The 23,256-nt window shown below is 41.7% G+C and overlaps 2 protein-coding genes across 6 annotated transcripts in view; one reads left to right on the plus strand and one right to left on the minus strand.

Annotated features, from left to right (window-relative positions):
- The window catches only part of LOC127530323 (uncharacterized), a 133,590-nt gene that overhangs the window by 41,301 nt on the left and 69,033 nt on the right, over positions 1–23,256 (minus strand). The gene's annotated exons all lie outside the window — the stretch shown is intronic.
- serinc1 (serine incorporator 1) lies at positions 766–8,034 on the plus strand. Its single transcript, XM_022207258.2, has 10 exons — positions 766–920; positions 2,990–3,151; positions 3,867–4,060; positions 4,997–5,076; positions 5,174–5,311; positions 5,551–5,720; positions 5,912–6,002; positions 6,284–6,425; positions 6,513–6,737; positions 7,220–8,034. The coding sequence occupies exons 1-10, from the start codon at positions 882–884 to the stop codon at positions 7,356–7,358; spliced, it is 1,380 nt and encodes a 459-aa protein (XP_022062950.1). The 5' UTR covers positions 766–881; the 3' UTR covers positions 7,359–8,034.

Genomic DNA, 23,256 nt, shown 5'->3' on the forward strand with positions numbered 1-23,256 from the left:
TTGAACTGCAGGCAGCGTTTCCTCAGAGAGACTAAAATAAATGCAGCAGAACCAGAGCAGAGAGGAGCAGGTTGTTGGAGATCCATCCAGCATGATGGAACATTTTTCTCCAGCTGAAAAGTCTGGAAATATGGAGACTGAAAAACATCTCCAGGATAATCATTTTCCAGTGTTTTGTAATCTGTGGATTCTTGGAAACATGCTGTTCTAGTGAAGAACAAGAGACAAGAAAACACCTGAGGTCCAGTGATTTCATAACACTTTCTGTCCTCAAGGTTCGCACTGTCTTTGGCTGGAATTTCTTTCGATTTGCTGGAGATTTTTGGAATTTCCAAAAATCTTTGAAACTGCCATCACTTCCATCACCATACATTTTTAATCAGAAGCTACAGCAGACCCTTGTTGAATATTTTCATTGAATTTCTAGCATTAATTTAGGGTGTTTTAAAATCTCTGTTTAAATACTTGTGTGTAATTTTTTATATATGTACTTGTTTAGAGGTTATCTTTCTTCCTGCTGAGGCCTCTTGCCAGGTCATCATTGTAAATGAGAAATTGTTGTCAACTGATCTTACCTGGTAGAATAAAGAATACTAATAATTAAAAAACACCAGAAACTGCTCTATTTGTCTAGTACAAGAGGGTACTGTAAAATACCGGAGTCAAATTCCTTGTATGTGCTCACATACTTGGCAAATAAAAGTGATTCTGATTCTGAGTGCAGTCGGAGACATGATGTTACAGCTGTTGTCCAGCAGGGGGCGTGATGCACAGTGAAGCTGGTCCAGCGGCAGGAGAAGAAGAGTCAGAGCAGATCATCCATCTTCTGAGAAAACATCAACATCTGACCAGCGGCGCAAAGAACCACAAACATCGGCATCATGGGAGCTGTTCTGGGCCTGTGCTCCATGGCCAGCTGGGTGAGGGCTGTTTTCTACCCCGTTACACTAAAGTCAATGTCGTTGGGGGTTTGATCTGATGCTGCCATGACTGCGCACAAAAACAACAACAGGCCGCGCAGGGAGCGGACTGTGGCGCAGCTGTTAGCATGTTAGCGTACAGCTGCGGAGAAAAACAACAGAGAAGACGACTAGTTAGCACGTTAACAGGAAGGTAAATACAATACAGACGACTAGTTAGCTTGTTAACGGGGAGGTAAATACAATACAGATGACTAGTTAGCACGTTAACAGGAAGGTAAATACAATAGAGCAGCTAGTTAGCCTGTTAATGGGGAGGTAAATACAATAGAACAGCTAGTTAGCCTGTTAATGGGGAGGTAAATGGTAAATGGGGAGGTTTTTCTCTTTCAGGTGGTGCTGCAAACATAGTGAACAAATCATATGTGTTCTTATGCTTTAGTTAGTGAACCAGGTGACACTACAGAATCCACAGCTGAGTCAGAAGACATATCCTCTGGGCAGTACGTAGCACGTCTATATGATGGCCAGTGGTGGCTTCGCAATGTCAAGTCACATTCCTCAGAGGATGATGATTTTGAAGTACAATTTATGGACCAGCCAAGTCCTTTTACTGGCCAAAACATACGGATGAGTGCTGGGTGCCCAAAGAACATGTCCTGTGTGTTGTCCCAGTGCCTGATGCAGTTGGTTTAGGGAGGCGTTAAGGTTTCCTGATGCAAGCATTTTGAAGAGAGTTGAGGACTTGTGGAGATCAAAGTCAAAAAATGTTGTCTGAATAACTTCCATGTCTCTAATCTGTTTAATTTAGTGACCTTTGATCGTCTAGTTTGTTTAGGTCGTAATTTGTAAGAAACCACCAACTGAACCATTTTTGAGGACCAAATGATCTCTCTTGACCAGGAAATGCCAATATGAAAAGCTCGTCTGAAGAATTTTTTCACATATTGAGAGGTCTGGTATACAAAGTATATGAGACATATACCTTGCTTGAAGCTCAAAACATTATGTACTATATACTATATATAGTCCTGAAAATTTCAAGCAGATATCTTGAGAGGTTCCTGAGATATAAAGTTGTGAAAACTGAAAAAAATGACAGACGGAAATTTAAAAACATGACCCTTGCCCCTTTGTGGGCCTGTAGAACCATGAGGATTGGGTTTAGGACCTCAAAATTTTGGCTTTCCCAATGAAATGTACCAAAGAATGGTAAAAAAAAAAATGAAGCAATTTTGAGGTGGTGGGTGCAACCACTTTTCTGGATTTTTGTCTATTTGGTATGGAATGACCCTAAATGGTATTGGTCAATTCGTAGTTATCGATCAGTTTATTGTTATTGATCAGTTTATAGATATTGATCAGTTTAATTGTTAATAGTTATTGATTGGTTTAATTCTGTGATGTAAACAGAGTTCATGGTGTGGGCTGTTGCAACGCTGCAGCTGTAAACAGAGTCAGATATCAGCTGCAGTCAGCAGCATGTTGGGATTGCAACATGTTCCCTCAGACGTGTTTACCTCCTGTTTATCTCAGGGTTATAAATGCACAGAGTCGTTGGGAGGATCAGGACATGTTGGGTTTAGTTGAGCTCTTTCCATTTCAGCCTTCAGGTTATTTCAGGGTGGAATGAATATAAAATGTTAGATTCTCTGCAGGCTCAGTCTGTCTTCCACATTCAGAGAACAGAGTGCTAAACAAACTTCAAAATCATTTAAGCATAATCTGGGTGACCGACAGACATACACAAAGTCCATGAGAAGAGATGCAGGTGGAACCAACCCCCCTAAATAAATAATAATGATCAGAATGAATGTGCTTCTTTAGAACAGGAGAATCTGATCTGCTTCTTTTATTTCTTTTCTTATATCAAAGCCCTGAAGTGAGTCGGTTCACTGGGTTCCAGCAGATATTAGTGATAAGTAGAGCTCAGTATTAACACACAGACAGAGATCTGATCTCTCTAACCTTCGTCTTCAAAGCCTGTGAACGACAGATAAATAAATGCAGAGCTGCTGAACCTCCAGGTCCTGGATGGACTGCTGCCTAACTCCCAGTTGTGTGTGCAGATTCCCTGCCTGTGCGGCAGCGCCCCCTGCCTGCTGTGCCGCTGCTGCCCCAGTGGGAATAACTCCACGGTGACTCGCCTCATCTACGCCTTCTTCCTGCTGCTGGGGGTCGGCGTGGCCTGCATCATGCTGATGCCCGGCATGGAGGAGCAGCTGAAGAAGGTAGCGAGGTCCTCACCTACAGAAGCTGCTTTATGTGGTGGTTTGGAATCACAGGAGGAAATAAAAGTGTATAAATGCACATAGAGATGCTCCATAGGACTCTAATTAACAGCTGTTTCACTGTTGGATCAATTACTCAGCTGTCTCTAAAATAATAGAAAGTACTAATCAGAGTTTTATCAAAAATCTTGTTTTGTCAAAAAATATATATTGTGCTGTCACAGAGGAGGAAAGAAACCAGAAAATATTCACAGTGAAGAAGCTGCAATCACAGAATTTACAGCATTTTTATCTTTCAGGCTTTAGAAAAGATGAAAAGCAGATCTTCACTGAACACTTTTGCACTCGACAGAATCCAGACTATCAATAAAAATCCTGTTATGTCGACTTCCTGTAGACTCCACAATCACACCTGAACCTGGTCTATCTCATCCAGGGTGGTTTCTCCTCACTAGATCCTTCATGTGGTGGATATAGTCTCAGATAAAAACTTCTGATAAATGAAACTGTACAATAAAATTAGTCAACTGAATTCTGACAGAAGTTGAGGATGAGTTATGTGACATGATATCAAACTTGACATTAAGAGGCACATAAACTGAGATTCACACCAACATGTTGCTATTGTATTATGTATATTACATATTATATGTTTTATTGGGATGCTCAGCAGCTGTCCAGACCCTTCAGGTGTTTAAAAGTGTGTCTTCTGTAGATTCCAGGTTTCTGTGAGGGAGGTCGGGGTTCCTCTATTCCTGGTGTGGAGGGTCACGTGAACTGTGATGTTCTGGTCGGCTACAAGGCCGTGTACCGCATCTGTTTCGGCATGGCCATGTTCTTCCTGCTCTTCTCTCTGCTGATGATCAAAGTGAAGAGCAGCCAGGATCCTCGGGCTTCTCTCCACAACGGGTGAGTCGCTTCTTCCACATCATCTGCTGCTTCATGCAGCTTCCAGCTCTTTCCTGGAGGATTTACTGCTCTGGTTTAATCAAAGCCCACATGTCAACACTGACTCTCATATTTACTGCAGTTCTGTGTGGTAGAGGGTTACTGTTGTTCAGGAACTTTTCTTCCACCGTCTAAAGTCTCTCCAGACGACTCAGAGCTCAGAGGAAGTTATTCTCAGCTGATCAGAGCTGGAACTCATCCATCTGTCAGAGATATCTCCACTGTAGAAAGTGGAGATATCTTTATTGATACTCTCTGTGGCTCTATTTAAATGATCGTTAAGTTTTAAAGCAGCCTGTGAGCTTTAGAACTGGGTTTAAAATCCTTTTTTGGTTAATAAAGCTCTTAATGGTTTCATTCTGATGTTCTCCTATGTGGGCGGCTGTGGATCAGGTGGTAGAGCGGGTCGTCCAATGATCAAAGGGTCGGCGGTTCGATTCCCGCTCTGTCCTAGTCATGTGCTGTTCTGTCCTTGGGAAAGACACTTTACCCTCCTTGCCTCCAGTACTGCTGAATGTTGGTGGTGGTCAGAGGGGCCGTAGGCGTGGATTAACAGCCACGCTTCCATCAGTCTGCCCCAGGACAGCTGTGGATACAAATGTAGTTTACCACCACCAGAGTGAGAATGTGTGAGTGAATGAATGATGGATCCATTGTGAAGTGCTTTGAGTATGCCTGAATTATTTAAGCTGTTTCTGTTTTCCCTAATTTGATTGTCCTGTCCATGGAGATGTTTTAGTTTTTACTCCATCTGTTGTGTTACTTTCTGTTTGTATTAAAAGTGTTCTACAAACTAAACTAATTAATATTCTGATGATCCACTAATCATTTCAGCACGGATGTGTGGAGGAACCGGGAACTATTGAACATTTATTAGATTTTCTTTTTGTTTTTCAGGTTTTGGTTCTTCAAGTTTGCTGCAGCTGCTGCCATCACTATCGGATCCTTTTTCATCTCAGAGGGTCCCTTCACTACCGGTGACTACTGTAGAGTTTGTGTTTCATTAATCTGCTTGGTCGGTTCACTCTGGTTGTATTAGAACCTGCAGATGTCATTGGGCTCTCTGTTCCACAGTCTGGTTCTACGTGGGTATGGCTGGAGCCTTCTGCTTCATCCTCATCCAACTGGTTCTTCTCATTGACTTCGCCCACTCCTGGAACGAGTCCTGGGTGGAGAAGATGGAGGAGGGGAACTCTCGCTGCTGGTATGCAGGTATGATGGAACCCAAAGAGCTGCAGGATGTTCCTCTGGACTCTCTGGTCTGGAATTACGAACGTTGTGTTAATTACAGAAACATGAGAACCTGGTTGTATTTATTCCTGTGGAACGTTCCAGAACAACCAGTAATGAGAACATCTCCACGCTGAACCCTGCCAGGTTCTGTGTTGTAGTGTTGAGAACATTCTGACCTGTCCAGGTCTTCATGTAATGATGTTGTGTTCTGTCCACAGCTCTCCTGTCCGTCACTGCTCTGAACTACCTGCTGTCTCTGGTGTCTCTGGTCATGTTCTACATCTACTACACCCACTCGGATGGATGCACTGAGAACAAAGTCTTCATCAGCATCAACATGCTCCTCTGCATCGCTGCCTCGGTCATGTCCATCCTGCCGCACATCCAGGTTGACTCTCTTTTCTAACTCAGACTCCATGCTTTGTCCTGTAAAAACCTCCAGTACAAGCGGCTGGATGTTTGGTTAGATCCTGTAGAATGATGCTGCAGAAAGACCAGGTCCAGAACATCTCTGATTATGAAGGAAAGTCCAGGAATGACCTGTCAAGAGGTCATGTGACCCGTTTTCTCTCTCCACAGGAGTCCCAGCCTCGGTCCGGCCTGCTGCAGTCCTCCCTGGTCACCCTGTACACCATGTACCTGACTTGGTCTGCTATGACCAATGAGCCTGGTAAGAGAACCATCCAGGGTCTACATGAGCTTCTTCAGCCTCCAGGTTTAGCCTGAGGCCGCTGACTCTTTTGGTGAATGTTTCAAATATCCTTTAAGAAGTCGGAGACATGCAGCCACATGGTTTAAGTAGTAACAGCAGAAGGAATGAATCTTCTGTGGCCCTGAATAATGATTTGTTTCCTCTGAAGATAAATGAAGCTGCTGTAGATGAAGAACCTTCAGAGACCCATCAGGAATTAAAACCAGGGTTCTGAACGCAGCGCGCCTTTTCTCTCTCAGACAGGAAGTGTAACCCGAGCCTTCTGGGTATCATCGGGCTGAACAGCACCAGCCCGGTGGGTCAGGACCATGTGGTTCAGTGGTGGGATGCCCAGGGGATTGTGGGATTGATCCTGTTCCTCATGTGTGTGCTGTACTCCAGGTGAGGAGCTCCTTTAGTTCCCTGTGCAGACGAGTCCAACATGTTCCCACCTACAGAAAATCACTCTGACTTGTGTTTGTCCGTCAGCATTCGTAATTCATCCAACGCCCAGGTGAACAAGCTGACTCTGACCAGTGACGAATCGGCTCTGATCGAAGACGGGCCTCAGAGCGACGCCTTCGAGGAGGGCAGCGGCGTCAACCGAGCCGTGGACAACGAGAAAGACGGCGTCACCTATTCCTACTCCTTCTTCCACTTCATGCTGTTCCTGGCTTCACTCTACATCATGATGACCCTCACCAACTGGTACAGGTAGGTTCACTGTACCTGGTACTACATGGACCTAACTGGAACACCGCAGAGCAGCTGCTGGTAATCAATGAATCAAAGTTTATGTCTACAGTTCTTTCCAGCAGTCCAAAGAGCTTCATAGTAAACAACAAGAGAATATCTTAAAACCACAACAGTAACTCAAAACAGGACAGTCACTCACCCCTAGAAGCAGATTTACAATAATAAGTGAACCTCAGCGTGTTTCTGGAATAAACCACACACGTTTACACAAGTCCTGACTGTGAATCGTTTCAAATCCTCTGAGCAGAGAAATTAAATATTCCGTCACATCGTCTCCGGTGTTTTCAGAGGAATTAAATCTCATCCGTTGCTCTGGCATGTTCAGTAGTTTTTGGAGAGAATTGAACTAAGATCCACCTTCAAGGAGGCATTAAAGTTCCCTGAGCTTTGTGTCTCGTGTTTCCAGCAGCATTAATCCATCGGTGTGTTTGTGTCTGCAGCCCTGACTCTAACTACGAGGCCATGACCAGTAAGTGGCCGTCTGTGTGGGTGAAGATCTCGTCCAGCTGGATCTGCATCGCCCTCTATGTGTGGACGCTGGTGGCCCCGCTGGTCCTGGTCAACAGAGACTTTGACTGAAGCCAGCGAGCCTCTGCTGTCCTCATCTCTGCTTCACCAGTGTTTCAGTAGACAGTAGTTCAGCTGGAGGAAGGCTGCATTCAGACCTGCTCTGAGGGATCTGAGGGGGTTTAGATGTTCCACAGCTCTGACTGCAGCCCGTCTCTCCTCCTCTAATGTCATTGTGAATCCTCAGCAGCCTGTGTTTGTGGTTCCCCGTGCTGTTGCTGTTGTGTATATATTTCCAGTTAACTAGTGGATGATTTTCTCTTTCTGCATGCTTGACTTTAACAGTAGCTGTATGTGAAGCTTTCTGAGGACGATGACGGCTGTGATGGCAGCATTTAAAGCTCTGTTCTGTGGTATTACGTATGGAGATGCTGTTACGTGTAAAATAAGGGAGAAACTTGTGCATCAGCAGACTGCAGCTGAGCACTGAGCAGAGAGCTTTAGTTTATCTCCAACTCCTGCAGCTTGCACTGACACAACAAAGACATTCCTGTTTTTGTTGCTTCTAATTTGAACTTTGACCGTAAATGTAAAAAGTGACTTGATAAGTTATTTGATAGTGTTTAGTATTAGCATGTATTAGCACAGGTAGTTTGGCTCTCCATGTGTTTGTCTCTCCTCTGCTTTCATGTTTATTTTCTCTTAACAGTGGACTGCAACTCGTTTAATAAAACAAGAGGAAAAAGAATCCGTTTGGTTTCTTGTCTCTAGATAAATTCTGATTTCCGTTCCCTTCAGGGTTGTGGGTTCTTCCAGTCAGGCTGTGTATATAAATAGTTCCTGTTTAGTTGTGTAACTTCATTACCTGAGCTTTATCTCCAGAGCTTTATCTCCAGAGCTTTATCTCCAGAGCTTTATCTCCTGTTTAGTCCCTGACATGAGGACAGACTTCATGGTGTCCTCAGCTGGAGCCAGAGCCTTCAATTATTCCAGAACATTCTTTATTCGAACATTAACTGTGATACCAGCAGAGGAACAAAAAGACAGAAATAATGACTTATCACAGCATGTCTTTATACTTTGGGTTTTTGTTTGTTCCACAGTTTCAGGTTGTTGTCAGGAGTTGTATTTTTTCTGCTGATATAATTTCTCATTAACAGCATGAGAAGCACCTGTCCATGTTTAGCAGAAATAAATGGAATAAAAAACAGAGTCGACTCAGCTGTTGAGAACAATATCAGTTAGTGAAGTTACTGTTGGTGTCACAGCTTTAGTAGTAGTGAGTGAGTTAGAGTAACAGTTTTAACAGTGTTAAAATGTGAAGAAAGAAACCAGAAGAGCTCCTTTTTGTCCTGGACAGGAAATGGATAAATCAGACACCTGAGCTGCAGAACAGAACGAAGGCAGCAGGACAGCTGGAGAGATACCTGGAAGTCTGATCCCATTTCTGAACACCTTCAAGAGAAGTCTCATGGATAAAAACAAACTGTGTCTTTTGTTCTGAGAAGCGGCTGGATTTCTGACAATGTTATGAATAATGAGGATCTGGATGAAGCTGAGGTCCTGCTAGATGTCTGAGGCTGTGCTGACAAATGTTTCCATCTCCAGGCTTCTACCTGCTCAGGTAAAACTAACCATGCTCTAGAATCACAAACACATCTAATGAAGCTGGGGGGGCTGTTCTATATGACTTCTGTTTCTTGGTAGAATTAAGGACATATTTGATCTCATCATCATGGTTCTGATGCTGTCAGATCCCAGACAAGCAGTTATGGAACCACATCTCCACTGCCAGTATTTTTATTGTCAGAAACATGTAAAAACAGAATTTCACTAAATAATCCCGAGCATGAAGACTCATGTAGTTTCTCGGACATGGGAGATGTGCAGATGTTGCAGAAAACGTCTGCTGACACTGACTTGTTTGCATAAAAATAAGTTTTTTTTACAAAGAAGACCAGCATCAATCAGACACCATCTCCACCCAGGATCATTCTCAGCTGATCAGCTATGAATCCCAGAGATGACCTACTCACTGAGCTTTGTGTATGAGAACAAAGCTATCACCAGATAGACTCCGCCCCCTCAGCCCTACAGAGGATTAAGTGGCAAATCTGCGGCCGAAACATCTGGAGACGGAAACTATCGCTAGTGAACCTGATCACCAGTTAAACTGGAACACCTGCAAGCGGTGATCAGAACAGCGAGACCAAGGACCAAGAATTCAGGCAGGTATAAATGCAAACTGTGCAGCATGCCAGCTCAGGAACGCCTGATGAAAGCTACATTGTAGCTGCAGTGACACATGAACAGAACACATGCAGCTGCACTTTCTTTTTTCTTTCCCCAGTGACTTAACTAGTAAGTCAGTCTAATTAATTTATGTTTTTGGTGCAGTGTAGTATTGCAACTGTTCTTCTTAGTGTCACTAGGTAGCTGTGAAACAGAATGACTGGATGAAAATATACATAGGAATAAGAAAACACAGAGCTGCCAAATTTGAGGTGCTTACAGATGAATAATTAAGAAAAATTTCATCTTACATTGGATGCTTTTATGGCTAGCTTGATTGCAAGGAAACTATTGTAAACTTTGCCAGAACATCAAAATCAAACTACAATCTGTTCTATTAGCCAGGTCATAACAGAAAGAGAAGGTTCAGCGCTGGTAAAAAATTGGATCTGTCTGTGAACTGGTGGATCAATAACATGACTTTTCCCAGATTGAATCCCAGAGAGTCCTGACTTGTTAGTTGGATGATGAAGAGGTCAGAGGTCACAGCATGTTGGCAGTGAATTTATCTGAAACTAGGAAACAAAGCAACAAAAAAAAAAAATCAAGTCAGATTTGGATCGTCATTAGAGCACATTGCAGGACTTCAGCGTATTTTCTGAAACAAACGTTTTGTTTACAGCGTGGAGGAAAAAATATGGAACCAGGGGTTAGACTGGAAATAAAACATGGACTGGTCTGGTAGAAAAACCTGAGCTATTAAAACAGAGGACACACAGTTAGACACAAAGACCACAAAGAGACGCAAAGCAACCACAAAGAGTATTTTTTGTGTCTCTGCAGTAATTGTGTGTCTCTGTGGTCATTTTGTATCTCACTTTGACCATTTTCTGTCTCTTTGTGGACATTTAGTGTGAATTTGTGGTTAATTGTTGTTTTGTTGTCATTCTGTGCCTTTGTGGTCATTTTGTGTCTCTTTGTGTTGATTTTGTGTCTGTGTGGTAATTTTGTGTCTCTTTGTGGTCATTATCCATGTTTTTGGACTGTGGGAGGAAGCCGGAGTACCCGGAGAAAACCCACGCATGCACAGGGAGAACATGCAAACTCCATGCAGAAAGATCCCAGGACCAGGCCGGGATTTGAACCGGGGATCTTCTTGCTGCAAGGCCAAAGTGCTAACTACTACATTTCGTGTGAATTTGTGGTTGGTTTTTGTGTCGTTGTTGTCATTCTGTGCCTTTCTTGTCATTTTGTGTCTCTATGTTCGTTCAGTGTCTCTTTTTTGTTGATTTTGTGTCTGTGTGGTAATTTTGTCTCTCTTTGTGGTCATTTTGTGTTTAATTTTGACCATTTTCTGTCTGTTTGTGGACATTTAGTGTCTGTGGTTGGTTGTGTCATCATTCTGTGCCTTTGTGGTCATTTTGTGTGTCTCTTTGTGCTAATTTTGCATCTCTTTTCATTTTGTGTCTCTTTGTGTTGATTTTGTGTCTTTGTGGTCATTTACTGTCTCATTTTGGTAATTTAATATAGCATGCAGGATATAGCAGTAAAGCAGTATGATTTGACTTCTTTCAAAGTTGTTTCACTGGAATCATGTTTTAATGAGTTATTTTAAATACAGACACGTGAAATGAAAGAAAACAGTCTTTAAATCAATACTGCGTGTGTAATGTTGAACGAACAGGCGGCAACGATACTATTTTTATTATAGTGTAAATTCAGCGACATTACGGATGAGCAGCACAAGAGCACCACAGTATGATTGGTTGATTTGTCATTTTGTTGTCTCAGATTGAGGATTTTGAGAGTTTCCTGGTGATTTTGTGTTACGGTGGGGGGTGGTTGAACCCAGGCACAGACACAATAGACAGGCAAACAGGAGTTAAAGGAAATGGAGTTTTATCACCAAAATAAAATATAAGAACTAGACAGAGGAGGCAGAGTGAAAACCAAACAGTTGAACACAAACGAGCTACGGTGAAGTACTCACACTCAGGGGAACTAATAATGAAAGAGAAACCAGGCTGAGGTCCATCCAAAACTACTGAGTACAAGGGGGAAATCCACAAAAAGGGGGGAAGCAGAAAGGTCCAAAAAATGGATGTAGTCCAGAGAGAATTGGGTTTGTGGGGGACGGAGTCTGGGACAGCATGTGGGTCTGTCAAACAATGATCCAGCAGAGACTGAGGGGAAGAGCAGAGCTTAGATGGCAGAGGAGGGGAGCAGGTGAGTGGAGTTGAGCTGATTGGTGCAGCTGACGCCTATAACAGCAATCAGCCAACAGAGTGAAGGCAGACAGAGGGCGAGCAACCAGGAGAGAGAGACAGGAGGAGAGGACGGCAGACAGAGGGAAACAGAGGTATGGACAGGAGCTGGAGTGGGACCATCACATTTTGCTTCTTTTTATGCTGATTTTTGCTTCATTTTGTGTCACATCTTGACTGTTTTACATTATTTGTGAGTATGATTGGTTGATTTTTCTCATTTTGATGTCTGAGATTGTGAAGTCAAAAGGGAGAGCGTCCCCAAACACACCAACTGGTGGATGTAAAACACACTCCAGGCCTGAAGGGGCAACATCAGCACAGGAGTGGAACTAAAAAGTGACAACCAGTGCTTCCACAGGGACACAATTGACACAATTAAACTTGGTAAAGTGATCTGTTAGAACAAGTGTCTCTGGTGTTCCTTGAGTCAGGCTCGAGGGTCAGGAAATCCATACACAGCAGTTCGAGAGGACACAAAGGGATGATGTTAACCAGTGGAGCAGATTTATTGGGCAATGCCTTCCTCCGGACACAACGACCACAAGTCTTGATTTTGTGTTCTACATCCATGGCCATTTTGGGCCAGAAAAAGTCCCAATTTAAACCTGGGTTAGACACATCTTGACTGTTTTACATTATTTGTGAGTATGATTGGTTGTCTTTTGTCATTTTGTTGTCTCAGATTGAGGATTTAGTTTGCTGGTGATTTTTGCATCTGTTTATGCTGATTGTTGCTCCATTTTGTGTTGCATCTTGACTGTTTCACATTATTTTCAAATGATTGGTTGACTTTTGTTTTCTGAGTATTTAGTGAGTTTCCTGGTCAGTTTGCTTCATTTTGTGTCGCATCTTGACTGTTTTACAGTATTTGTCAGTGTTATTGCTTTTTGTCATTCTCTCTCAGATTGAGGATTTGGTGAGTTTCCTGGTCATTTTGTTGCATCTTGACTGTTTCACATTTGAGTATGATTAGTTGATTCTGTCTTGCAGTGTGCAATTGTATTTTTCTTTGAAATACTATGGCTTTTATTTTTTTTTGGACAATTCATAATCTTTTTCAATTCATCTTTTTTCAAAGTAACCTGCTCTAGTGTTTTTCACGGTGTACTTCACATTATCATATGGCGTGTCTTCATGGCATGTTGGGGAAAAATGGCCTTATTTCAACATACTAAGGTGTTAATTTTGGACAAAATTTATGATTTGTTTCAAAGGAAACTGCTCTATGGTGTTTTAACAGCCTACTTTAAATCATTTCATTTTGCAATGTGTGTGTTTGTATCCTTGTTCTACATACTGTTCTATGGCGTTGAGTTTGGACAATATTCATGATTTTTTTTTTTTTAACCAAAGAAAACTGCCCTATAGTGTTTTTCACAGCCTACTTTACATTAGTTCATCTTGCAGTGTGCGTTTGTATTTTTGTTTGACATACTATACTATGGCATTTATTTTGGACAAAATTCATGATCCTTTTTTTTTTTCTTTTCAAAGAAAACTGCTCTATCGTGTTTGTCACAGCCTACTTTACATTAGTTCATCTTGCAGTATGTGTTTATCTGGCAGTGTGTTTGTAATTTCCAGTGTGCGATTATGTGTTGCAGTGTGTTTATACTTTTGTTCGGTATAATACACTATGGTGTATATTTTGTCCAAAATTCCTGATCATTATTTTTTTCAAAGAAACCTGTTCTATAGTGTTTTTGTCAGGCTAGCTGCTGCCAGGCCTAGATGGTGCCTCTCTCTCAGGGTGGCTCAGCAGTGCAGAAGCGACAACAGGTGTGACTTATCAGCAATCCTCAGCTGGAACTAGGAGCAGGTGGAGCTCATCTAATCAAGCACACCCTGCCTCAGTCTTACCAGACGCCTCACAACTCAAGCGCCAGCTCGTGACACATCAGGTAGGAGCCTGAGTTGTCATTAAGCAAGTTTCTGAACCAACATTCTGTACTAATCATCGCTGTTCTCGTCTCTTCTAGTTTTGGTTCCACCTGCTCCTAGTAGAGTCCTCTACGCCCGATTCTGGTCTCCACTTTGGTAAAAAGGGAAATCTCTCCAGGCCATCGTAAGTAAAGTTTATTTATATAGCACTTTTCAGAGATATAAAAATCACAAAGTTCTTTACATTCAAAGAAAAGGAAAATGAGACGTTAAAATAAGCCTCCATGATGTAAAATCACACATGTAAAGACACACACCCTTGGGCGTCTCCTCAATTCACCTATTGTCTGTCCCCCCCCCCACCACCACCACCTGGCCCTGCACTCTGGCTTCCTCCACTGTGAATCATCCTGAGCATCACTGAGAATTTGTGAGTTGGTTAGTTTGGCCGTAGTCTCGCTCTTGTTCAGAGTATTCTTTATTTGTAGTATTCACTCGAACCTTGTGGTTATAGTAAATTGGTTTGTTTTATAGCAGTTAAGTGTCCCCTACCGTGAATAGGAATTATTTGGTGTCATTTCTTTGTTGTTGTAGTTTCCAGCCACTGGTAGCCTGAGTGTTTAGAGCCCATTGTCTCCAGTTCAGTTTCCTGTGTAGTTGCCATCTTGGTTTGTAGTTTCCTGGAACAGCTGTAAAAAAGCAAATTGTGTTGCATTCAAAGACCGTCGGTTATTTCCTGAGCCAACCCAACATCGTAACTTTTTCACGGTCTACTATACATTATTTCATCATATGGCATGTTGGGAAAAATGGCGTTTTGACATACTATGGTGTTAATGTTGGACAAAATTCATGTTTTTTTTTTTTTTGTTTCAAAGAAAGGTGCTCTATAGTGTTAACAGCCGACTTTACATTATTGAATTTTGCAGTGTTTACCTTGCAGTGTGTTTTTTGCACTGTGCATTTGTTTTTTGCACTGTACATTAATCTTTGGCAGTATACATTTATTTGTTCGAAATGCTATACTATGGCGTTTATTTTGAACAAAGTTCATTATCACTTTTTTCTAAAGAAAACTGCTCTACAGTGTTTTTCACAGCCTACTTTACCTTATTTAATCTTGCAGTGTTTGTATTGCAGTGTGTTCTTTGCACTGTGCGTTAATCTTTTGCAGTGTACATTTATTTGTTTGAAATACTATACCATGGTATGTACTTCTGACAAAACTCATCACTTTTTCCAAAGAAAACTACCCTACAGAGTTTTTCACAGCCTACTTTATATTATTTCATCTTGCAGTGTTTGTGTTTTTGTTCGGCATGCTATACTATGGCGTTAATATTGGACAAAATTCATGATCACTTATTTCAAAGAAACCTGCTGTATAGTGTTTCTAACAGCCTACTTTACATTATTTCATTTTAGTGTGTTTTGCAGCGTGTTTTATCTTGCAGTGTGTTTGTATTTTTGTTTGACAAACTACACTGGTGTTTGTTTAGGACAAAATTCATGTTTTTTCAAAGAAAATTGCTCTGTACAGTTTTTCACGGTTTACTTTACATTATCATACAGTGTCTTTATGGCATGCTGGGGAAAATGGCATTATTTCGACATACTATGGTGTTAATTTTGGACAATATTTGATTTTTTTTTGTTTCATAGAAAACTGCTCTGTTTTCAACAGCCTACTTTACATTTCATTTTACAGTGCGTGTTTGTATCTTGCAGTGTGCTTTATCTTGCACTGAGTTTATCTTGCAGTGTGTGCATTTGTATTTTTGCAGTGTTTGTGTTTTTGTTCAAACTATAGAGCGTATTTTGGACAAAATTCATGACTTGATTTTACAAAGAAAACTGCTAGTGTTTAACAGCGTACGTTACAGCATTTCATCTTGCAGTGTGTGCATTTGTATCTTGGAGTGTGAATTTGTATCTTTATTCGACATACTATGGTGTTCATTTAGGACAAAATTCATGATCCTTTCTTTCAAAGAAAACTGCTCTATGGTGTTTCTCAGTGTAATTTACATTATTTCATCTTGCAGTGTGGGTTTGTATCTTGCAGTGTGCATGTGTATTTTTGTTTGACATACTGTACAATGCCATTCATTTTGGACAACATTCATGATCCTTTTTTTTTTTACCAAAGAAAACTGCTTTATAGTGTTTTTCACAGCCTTCTGTACATTATTTCATCTTGCAGTGTGCGCTTGTATCTTGCAGTGTGCACTTGTATCTTTGTTTGACATACTATACTGTGGCGTTTATTTTGTACAAGATTCATGATCCTTTTTTAACCAAAGAGAACTGCTCTACAGTGTTTTTCACGGCATACTTCACATTATCATAAGGAGTGTCTTTATGGCATGTTGGAAAAATGGCATTATTTTGACATACTAAGGTGTTAATTTTGGACAAAATACATGTTTTCCAAAGAAAACTGCCCTATAGTGGTTCTCATAGCCTACTTGACATTACTTCATCTTGCATTGTGCGTTTGTCTTGCAGTGTGCGTTTGTATTTTGCAGTGTGCATTTATTTTTGTTCAACATACTATACTATGGCGTTCATTTTGGACAAAATTCATGGTCCTTTTTTTTTTTTTTTAACCAAAGAAAACTGCTCTACAGTGTCTTTCATGTGTACTTCACATTATCATATATGACATGTTTGAAAAATGGCCTTATTTCAACATGGTAAGGTGTTAATTTTGGACAAATTTTTGTTTCCAAGGAAACTGCTTTAGTGTTTTTTTTTTCACAGCCTTCTTTACATTATTTTCCAGTGTGCGCTTGTATTTATGTTTGACATACTATGGTGTGTTTTGTACAAAGTTCATGATCCTTTTTTTTTTCCCAAAGGAAACTGCTCTATAGTTCTTCACAGCCTACTTTACGTTAGTTCATCTTGCAGTATGTTTGTATTTTGCAGTGTGCATTTGTATCTTGCAGTGTTTGTAATTTCCAGTGTTTATTTTCCAGTGTGCGCTTGTATTTTTGTTCGAGATGATATACTGTGGTGGTTATTTTGTCCAAAGTTAATGATCATTATTTTATTTATTTTTTTTCAAAGAAACCTGCTCCATAGTGTTTGTCAGGCTAGCTGCTGCAAGGCCAAGATAGTGCCTCCTCTCTCTGTCAGGGTGACTCAGCAGTGCAGAAGTGACAACAGGTGTGCCTTATCAGCCATCCTCAGCTGGAACTAGGAGCAGGTGGAGATCATCTAATCAAGCACACCCTGCCTCAGTATAACCAGACGCCTCACATCTCAAGCGCCAGATCGTGACACATCAGGTAGGAGCCTGAGTTGTCATTAAGTTAGTCTGAACCAACATTCTGTACTAATCTTTGCTGTTTTCTCTTCTAGCTTTGGTTCCACCTGCTTGTAGTAATCCTCTACACCGGATTCTGGTCTCCGCTTCAGCGAGAAGGGAACTCTCTCCAGGCCGCCGTAAGTAAAGTTTATTTATGTAGCACTTTTCACTGATATAAAAATCAGTGCTTTACATTCAAAGAAAAATAAGCCTCCACGATGTACAACCACATTTCTCATAAAGTCACACACGTAAAATCACATGGAAACACGCACTCCCTTGGGCGTCTCCTCATTCACCTGTTGTGTCCGTTACCCCCACCACCTGGCCCTGCACTCCGGCTTCCACCACTGTGAACCGTCCTGAGCATCACTGAGAGAATTTGAGTTGGTTAGTTGGCCATAGTTTCCGCTCTCGTACAGAGCATCATTGAGTATTCTTTATCATAGTATTCCCTTGAACCTTGTGGTTATAGTAAATTGATTCGTTGTATAGCACCTCAGTGTCATGTACTGTGAGTAGGAATTATTTGGTGTTTCTTTGTTGTTGTAGCTGCTGTGAATGTTTGGAGCCCATTGTCTCAGTTCAGTTTCCTGTGTCGTTGCCATCTTGGTACCCCTGTAAATCAATTTGTGTTGCATTCAAAGATGTCTGTCACTTCCTGCACCTGAGCCAACTCCACATCGTGACCGTTTATCACGGTCTACTATACATTATTTCATCATATCGTGTGTCTTTGTGGCATGTTGGAAAATGGCATTATTTTGACATACGATGGTTTAAATTTTGGACAAAAGTCATGATTTTTTTGTTTCAAAGAAAACTGCTCTATTTTTTTTTTAACAGCCTACTTTACATTATTTTGCAGTGTGCGTTTGTATCTTGCAGTGTGCATGGTTGTTCGACATACTATGGTGTTTATTTTGGACAAAACTCAGCCTTATGTTTCAAAGAAAACTGCTCTATACTGTTTAACAGTTGACTTTACTACATTTCATTTGGCAGTGTGCGTTTGTATCTGGCAGTGTGCATTTGTATTTTTGTTAGACATACTATGGTGTTTAATTTGGACAATATTCATGATCCTTTTATTCCTAAGGAAACTGCTCTATAGTGTTTATCACAGTGTACTTTACATTATATGGTAAAAGAAAAATAAGGCATTAAAAAAGCCTCCACAATGTGAAAGCACATTTCTCATAAAATCACACATGTAAAGACACACACCCTTGGGCGTCTCCTCCATTCACCTGTTGTCTGTTACCCCCCCCCCCACCACCTGGCCCTGCACGCTGGCTCCCTCCACTGAATCGTCCTGTGCATCACAGAGAATTTGAGTTGGTTAGTTTGGCCGTAGTTTCCGCTCTTGTACAGAGCATCGTTCAGAGTATTCTTTATTTGTAGTATTCACTCAAACCTTGTGGTTATAGTAAATTGGTTTGTTTTATAGCAGTTAAGTGTCACCTACTGCAAGTAGGAATTATTTGGTGTTGTTTCTTGTTATAGTTTCCAGCCACTAGTAGTCACTGTATTGTTTCCTGTGTAGTTGCCATCTTGGTTTGTAGTTGCTTGGAACAGCTGTAAAAAAGCAAATTGTGTTGCATTCAAAGACAGACGGTCATTTCCTGAGCCAACCCGACATAACTTTTTCACGGTCTACTATACATTTCATCATATGGCATGTCGGAAAAATGGCATTTCGACATACTATGGTGTTGGACAAAATTCATGATTTTTTTTGTTTCAAAGAAAAGTGCTCTGTAGTGTTAACAGCCGACTTTACATTTAATTTTGCAGTGTGCATTTATCTTGCACTGTTTTTTGCACTGTACATTAATCTTTGGCAGTATGCATTTATTTGTTTGAAATAGTATACTATGGCGTTTATTTTGAACAAAGTTCATTATCACTTTTTTTCCAAAGAAAACTGCTCTACAGTGTTTTTCACAGCCTACTTTACCTTATTTAATCTTGCACTGTGCATTTGTATTGCAGTGTTTTTTGCACTGTACGTTAATCTTTTGCAGTGTACATTTATTTGTTTGAAATACTATACCATGGTATTTACTCTGGACAAAACTTATTATCACTTTTTCCAAAAAACTACCGTACAGAGTTTTTCACAGCCTACTTTATATTATTTCATCTTGCAGTGTGTTTGTGTTTTTGTTCGGCATACTATGGCGTTAATATTGGACAAAATTCATGATCACTTAATTCAAAGAAACCTGCTGTATAGTGTTTCTAACAGCCTACTTTACATTTCATTTTAGTGTGTTTTGCAGTGTTTGTATTTTTGTTTGACATCCTACACCGGTGTTTGTTTAGGACAAAATTCATGTTTTTTTTTCTTCAAAGAAAACTGCTCTGTACAGTTTTTCACGGTGTACTTAACATTATCATATGGTGTCTTTATGGCATGCTGGGAAAAAATGGCATTATTTCGACATACTATGGTGTTAATTTTGGACAATATTTGATTTTTTTAATTTTGTTTCAAAGAACTGCTCTGTTTTCAACAGCCTACTTTACATTTCATTTTACAGTGCGCGTTTGTATCTTGCAGTGTGCTTTTATCTTGCACTGAGTTTATCTTGCAGTGTGTGTCTGTATTTTGCAGTGTTTGTATTTTTGTTCAAACTATAGAGTATATTTTGGACAAAATTCAAGACTTGGTTTTTCAAAGAAAACTGCTAGTGTTTAACAGCCTACTTTACAGCATTTCATCTTGCAGTGTGTGCATTTGTATCTTGGAGTGTGAATTTGTATCTTCGACATACTATGGCGTTCATTTAGGACAAATTCATGATCCTTTCAAAGAAAACTGCTCTATGGTGTTTCTCAGTGTAATTTACATTATTTCATCTTGCAGTGTGGGTTTGTATCTTGCAGTGTGCATGTGTATTTTTGTTTGACATACTGTACAATGCCATTTATTTTGGACAACATTCATGATCCTTTTTTTTTTACCAAAGAAAACTGCTTTATAGTGTTTTTCACAGCCTTCTGTACATAATTTCATTTTCCAGTGTGCGCTTTTATTTTTGTTCGACATACTATACTGTGGCATTTATTTTGTACAAAATTCATGACCCTTTTTTAACCAAAGAAAACTGCTCTACAGTGTATTTCATGGCATACTTCACATTATCATATGGCGTGTCTTTATGGCATGTTGGAAAAATGGCATTATTTTGACATACTAAGGTGTTAATTTTGGACAAAATACATGTTTTCCCAAAGAAAACTGCCCTATAGTGGTTTTCACAGCCTACTTGACATTAGTTCATCTTGCAGTGTGCGTTCATTTTTGTTCGACATACTATACTATGGCATTCATTTTGGACAAAATTCATGTTCCTTTCTTTTAACCAAAGAAAACTGCTATACAGTGTTTTTCACGTGTACTTTACATTATCATATATGGCATGTTTGGAAAAATGGCATTATTTCAACATGGTAAGGTGTTAATTTTGGACAAATTTTTTTTTGTTTCAAAGGAAACTGCTTTAGTGTTTTTCACAGCCGACTTCACAATTCCTATTGCAGTGTGCATTTATATTTACGTTCAACATACTATGGCGTTAAAATTGGACAAAATTCATGATTTTTTTTGTCTCTCCAAAGATGACTGCTCTAGTGTTCGTCACGCTGTACATTACATTATCACATGGTGTCTTGACATGTCCGGGGGAAAAATGGCATTATTTCGACATGTTATGGTGTTAATTATGGACAAAATTTATGAAGTTTTGTTTCAGAGAACTGCTCAAGTTTTTGAAAGTGTACTTTACATTATTTCATTTTTGTATTTGTGCTTGACATACTGTACTATGGTGTTTATTTTGAATAAAATTCATGACTTTTTGTCAAAGAAAACTGCTCGAGTATTTTTTTTCAGTTACTTTCTATTGTTTCATCTTGGAGTTTGTTTTGCCGTGTGCTTAGTGTTGTTCAACATACTATACCATGCCATTTATTTTGGACAAAATTCGTGATCCTTTCCGCCCCCCCAAAGAACACTGCTTTAGTGCTTTTCACAGCCTCATTTACGTTATTTGGTTTTCCAGTGTGCATTTGTATCTTGCAGTGTGTTTGTATCTTTGTTCAACAAACTACAGCCATGGCCATAAGTTTGGACACAAGTACCATGATGCTTGTGAATCTCAGAAAATGGCACAAAATTGTTGCTTACAATATAAATACCAGTCATACCAAAAAGACATATAATTCATTGTGGTTGATGGCTATGACTGGTATTTATATTGTAAGTGACAATTTTGTGGCATTTTCTGAGATTCACAAGCATCATGGTACTTGTGTCCAAACTTGTGGGCCTAGGGTAGCTGGGTGTGTGGGCCTAGGTAGCTGGGTGTGTGGGCCTAGGGTTAAGTGTGGTAGCTGGGTGTGTGGGCCTAGGGTTAAGTGTGGTAGCTGGGTGTGTGGGCCTAGGGTTAAGTGTGGTAGCTGGGTGTGTGGGCCTAGGGTTAAGTGTGGTAGCTGGGTGTGTGGGCCTAGGGTTAAGTGTGGTAGCTGGGTGTGTGGGCCTAGGGTTAAGTGTGGTAGCTGGGTGTGTGGGCCTAGGGTTAAGTGTGGTAGCTGGGTGTGTGGGCCTAGGGTTAAGTGTGGTAGCTGGGTGTGTGGGCCTAGGGTTAAGTGTGGTAGCTGGGTGTGTGGGCCTAGGGTTAAGTGTGGTAGCTGGGTGTGTGGGCCTAGGGTTAAGTGTGGTAGCTGGGTGTGTGGGCCTAGGTTAAGTGTGGTAGCTGGGTGTGTGGGCCTAGGGTTAAGTGTGGTAGCTGGGTGTGTGGGCCTAGGGTTAAGTGTGGTAGCTGGGTGTGTGGGCCTAGGGTTAAGTGTGGTAGCTGGGTGTGTGGGCCTAGGGTTAAGTGTGGTAGCTGGGTGTGTGGGCCTAGGGTTAAGTGTGGTAGCTGGGTGTGTGGGCCTAGGGTTAAGTGTGGTAGCTGGGTGTGTGGGCCTAGGGTTAAGTGTGGTAGCTGGGTGTGTGGGCCTAGGGTTAAGTGTGGTAGCTGGGTGTGTGGGCCTAGGGTTAAGTGTGGTAGCTGGGTGTGTGGGCCTAGGGTTAAGTGTGGTAGCTGGGTGTGTGGGCCTAGGGTTAAGTGTGGTAGCTGGGTGTGTGGGCCTAGGGTTAAGTGTGGTAGCTGGGTGTGTGGGCCTAGGGTTAAGTGTGGTAGCTGGGTGTGTGGGCCTAGGGTTAAGTGTGGTAGCTGGGTGTGTGGGCCTAGGGTTAAGTGTGGTAGCTGGGTGTGTGGGCCTAGGGTTAAGTGTGGTAGCTGGGTGTGTGGGCCTAGGGTTAAGTGTGGTAGCTGGGTGTGTGGGCCTAGGGTTAAGTGTGGTAGCTGGGTGTGTGGGCCTAGGGTTAAGTGTGGTAGCTGGGTGTGTGGGCCTAGGGTTAAGTGTGGTAGCTGGGTGTGTGGGCCTAGGGTTAAGTGTGGTAGCTGGGTGTGTGGGCCTAGGGTTAAGTGTGGTAGCTGGGTGTGTGGGCCTAGGGTTAAGTGTGGTAGCTGGGTGTGTGGGCCTAGGGTTAAGTGTGGTAGCTGGGTGTGTGGGCCTAGGGTTAAGTGTGGTAGCTGGTGTGTGGGCCTAGGGTTAAGTGTGGTAGCTGGGTGTGTGGGCCTAGGGTTAAGTGTGGTAGCTGGGTGTGTGGGCCTAGGGTTAAGTGTGGTAGCTGGGTGTGTGGGCCTAGGGTTAAGTGTGGTAGCTGGGTGTGTGGGCCTAGGGTTAAGTGTGGTAGCTGGGTGTGTGGGCCTAGGGTTAAGTGTGGTAGCTGGGTGTGTGGGCCTAGGGTTAAGTGTGGTAGCTGGGTGTGTGGGCCTAGGGTTAAGTGTGGTAGCTGGGTGTGTGGGCCTAGGGTTAAGTGTGGTAGCTGGGTGTGTGGGCCTAGGGTTAAGTGTGGTAGCTGGGTGTGTGGGCCTAGGGTTAAGTGTGGTAGCTGGGTGTGTGGGCCTAGGGTTAAGTGTGGTAGCTGGGTGTGTGGGCCTAGGGTTAAGTGTGGTAGCTGGGTGTGTGGGCCTAGGGTTAAGTGTGGTAGCTGGGTGTGTGGGCCTAGGGTTAAGTGTGGTAGCTGGGTGTGTGGGCCTAGGGTTAAGTGTGGTAGCTGGGTGTGTGGGCCTAGGGTTAAGTGTGGTAGCTGGGTGTGTGGGCCTAGGGTTAAGTGTGGTAGCTGGGTGTGTGGGCCTAGGGTTAAGTGTGGTAGCTGGGTGTGTGGGCCTAGGGTTAAGTGTGGTAGCTGGGTGTGTGGGCCTAGGGTTAAGTGTGG

Source organism: Acanthochromis polyacanthus, chromosome 16 (genome assembly GCF_021347895.1).
Source record: "Acanthochromis polyacanthus isolate Apoly-LR-REF ecotype Palm Island chromosome 16, KAUST_Apoly_ChrSc, whole genome shotgun sequence".
NCBI classification, from domain to species: Eukaryota; Metazoa; Chordata; class Actinopteri; family Pomacentridae; genus Acanthochromis; species Acanthochromis polyacanthus.

Coding starts and splice junctions, on each gene's coding strand:
- serinc1 (XM_022207258.2), top strand. CDS start 882: ATGGGAGCTGTTCTGGGCCTGTGCTCCATGGCCAGCTGG. Junction 5,721..5,911: donor CCATCCTGCCGCACATCCAG/GTTGACTCTCTT, acceptor CTCTCTCCACAG/GAGTCCCAGCCTCGGTCCGG. Junction 6,003..6,283: donor TGCTATGACCAATGAGCCTG/GTAAGAGAACCA, acceptor TTTCTCTCTCAG/ACAGGAAGTGTAACCCGAGC.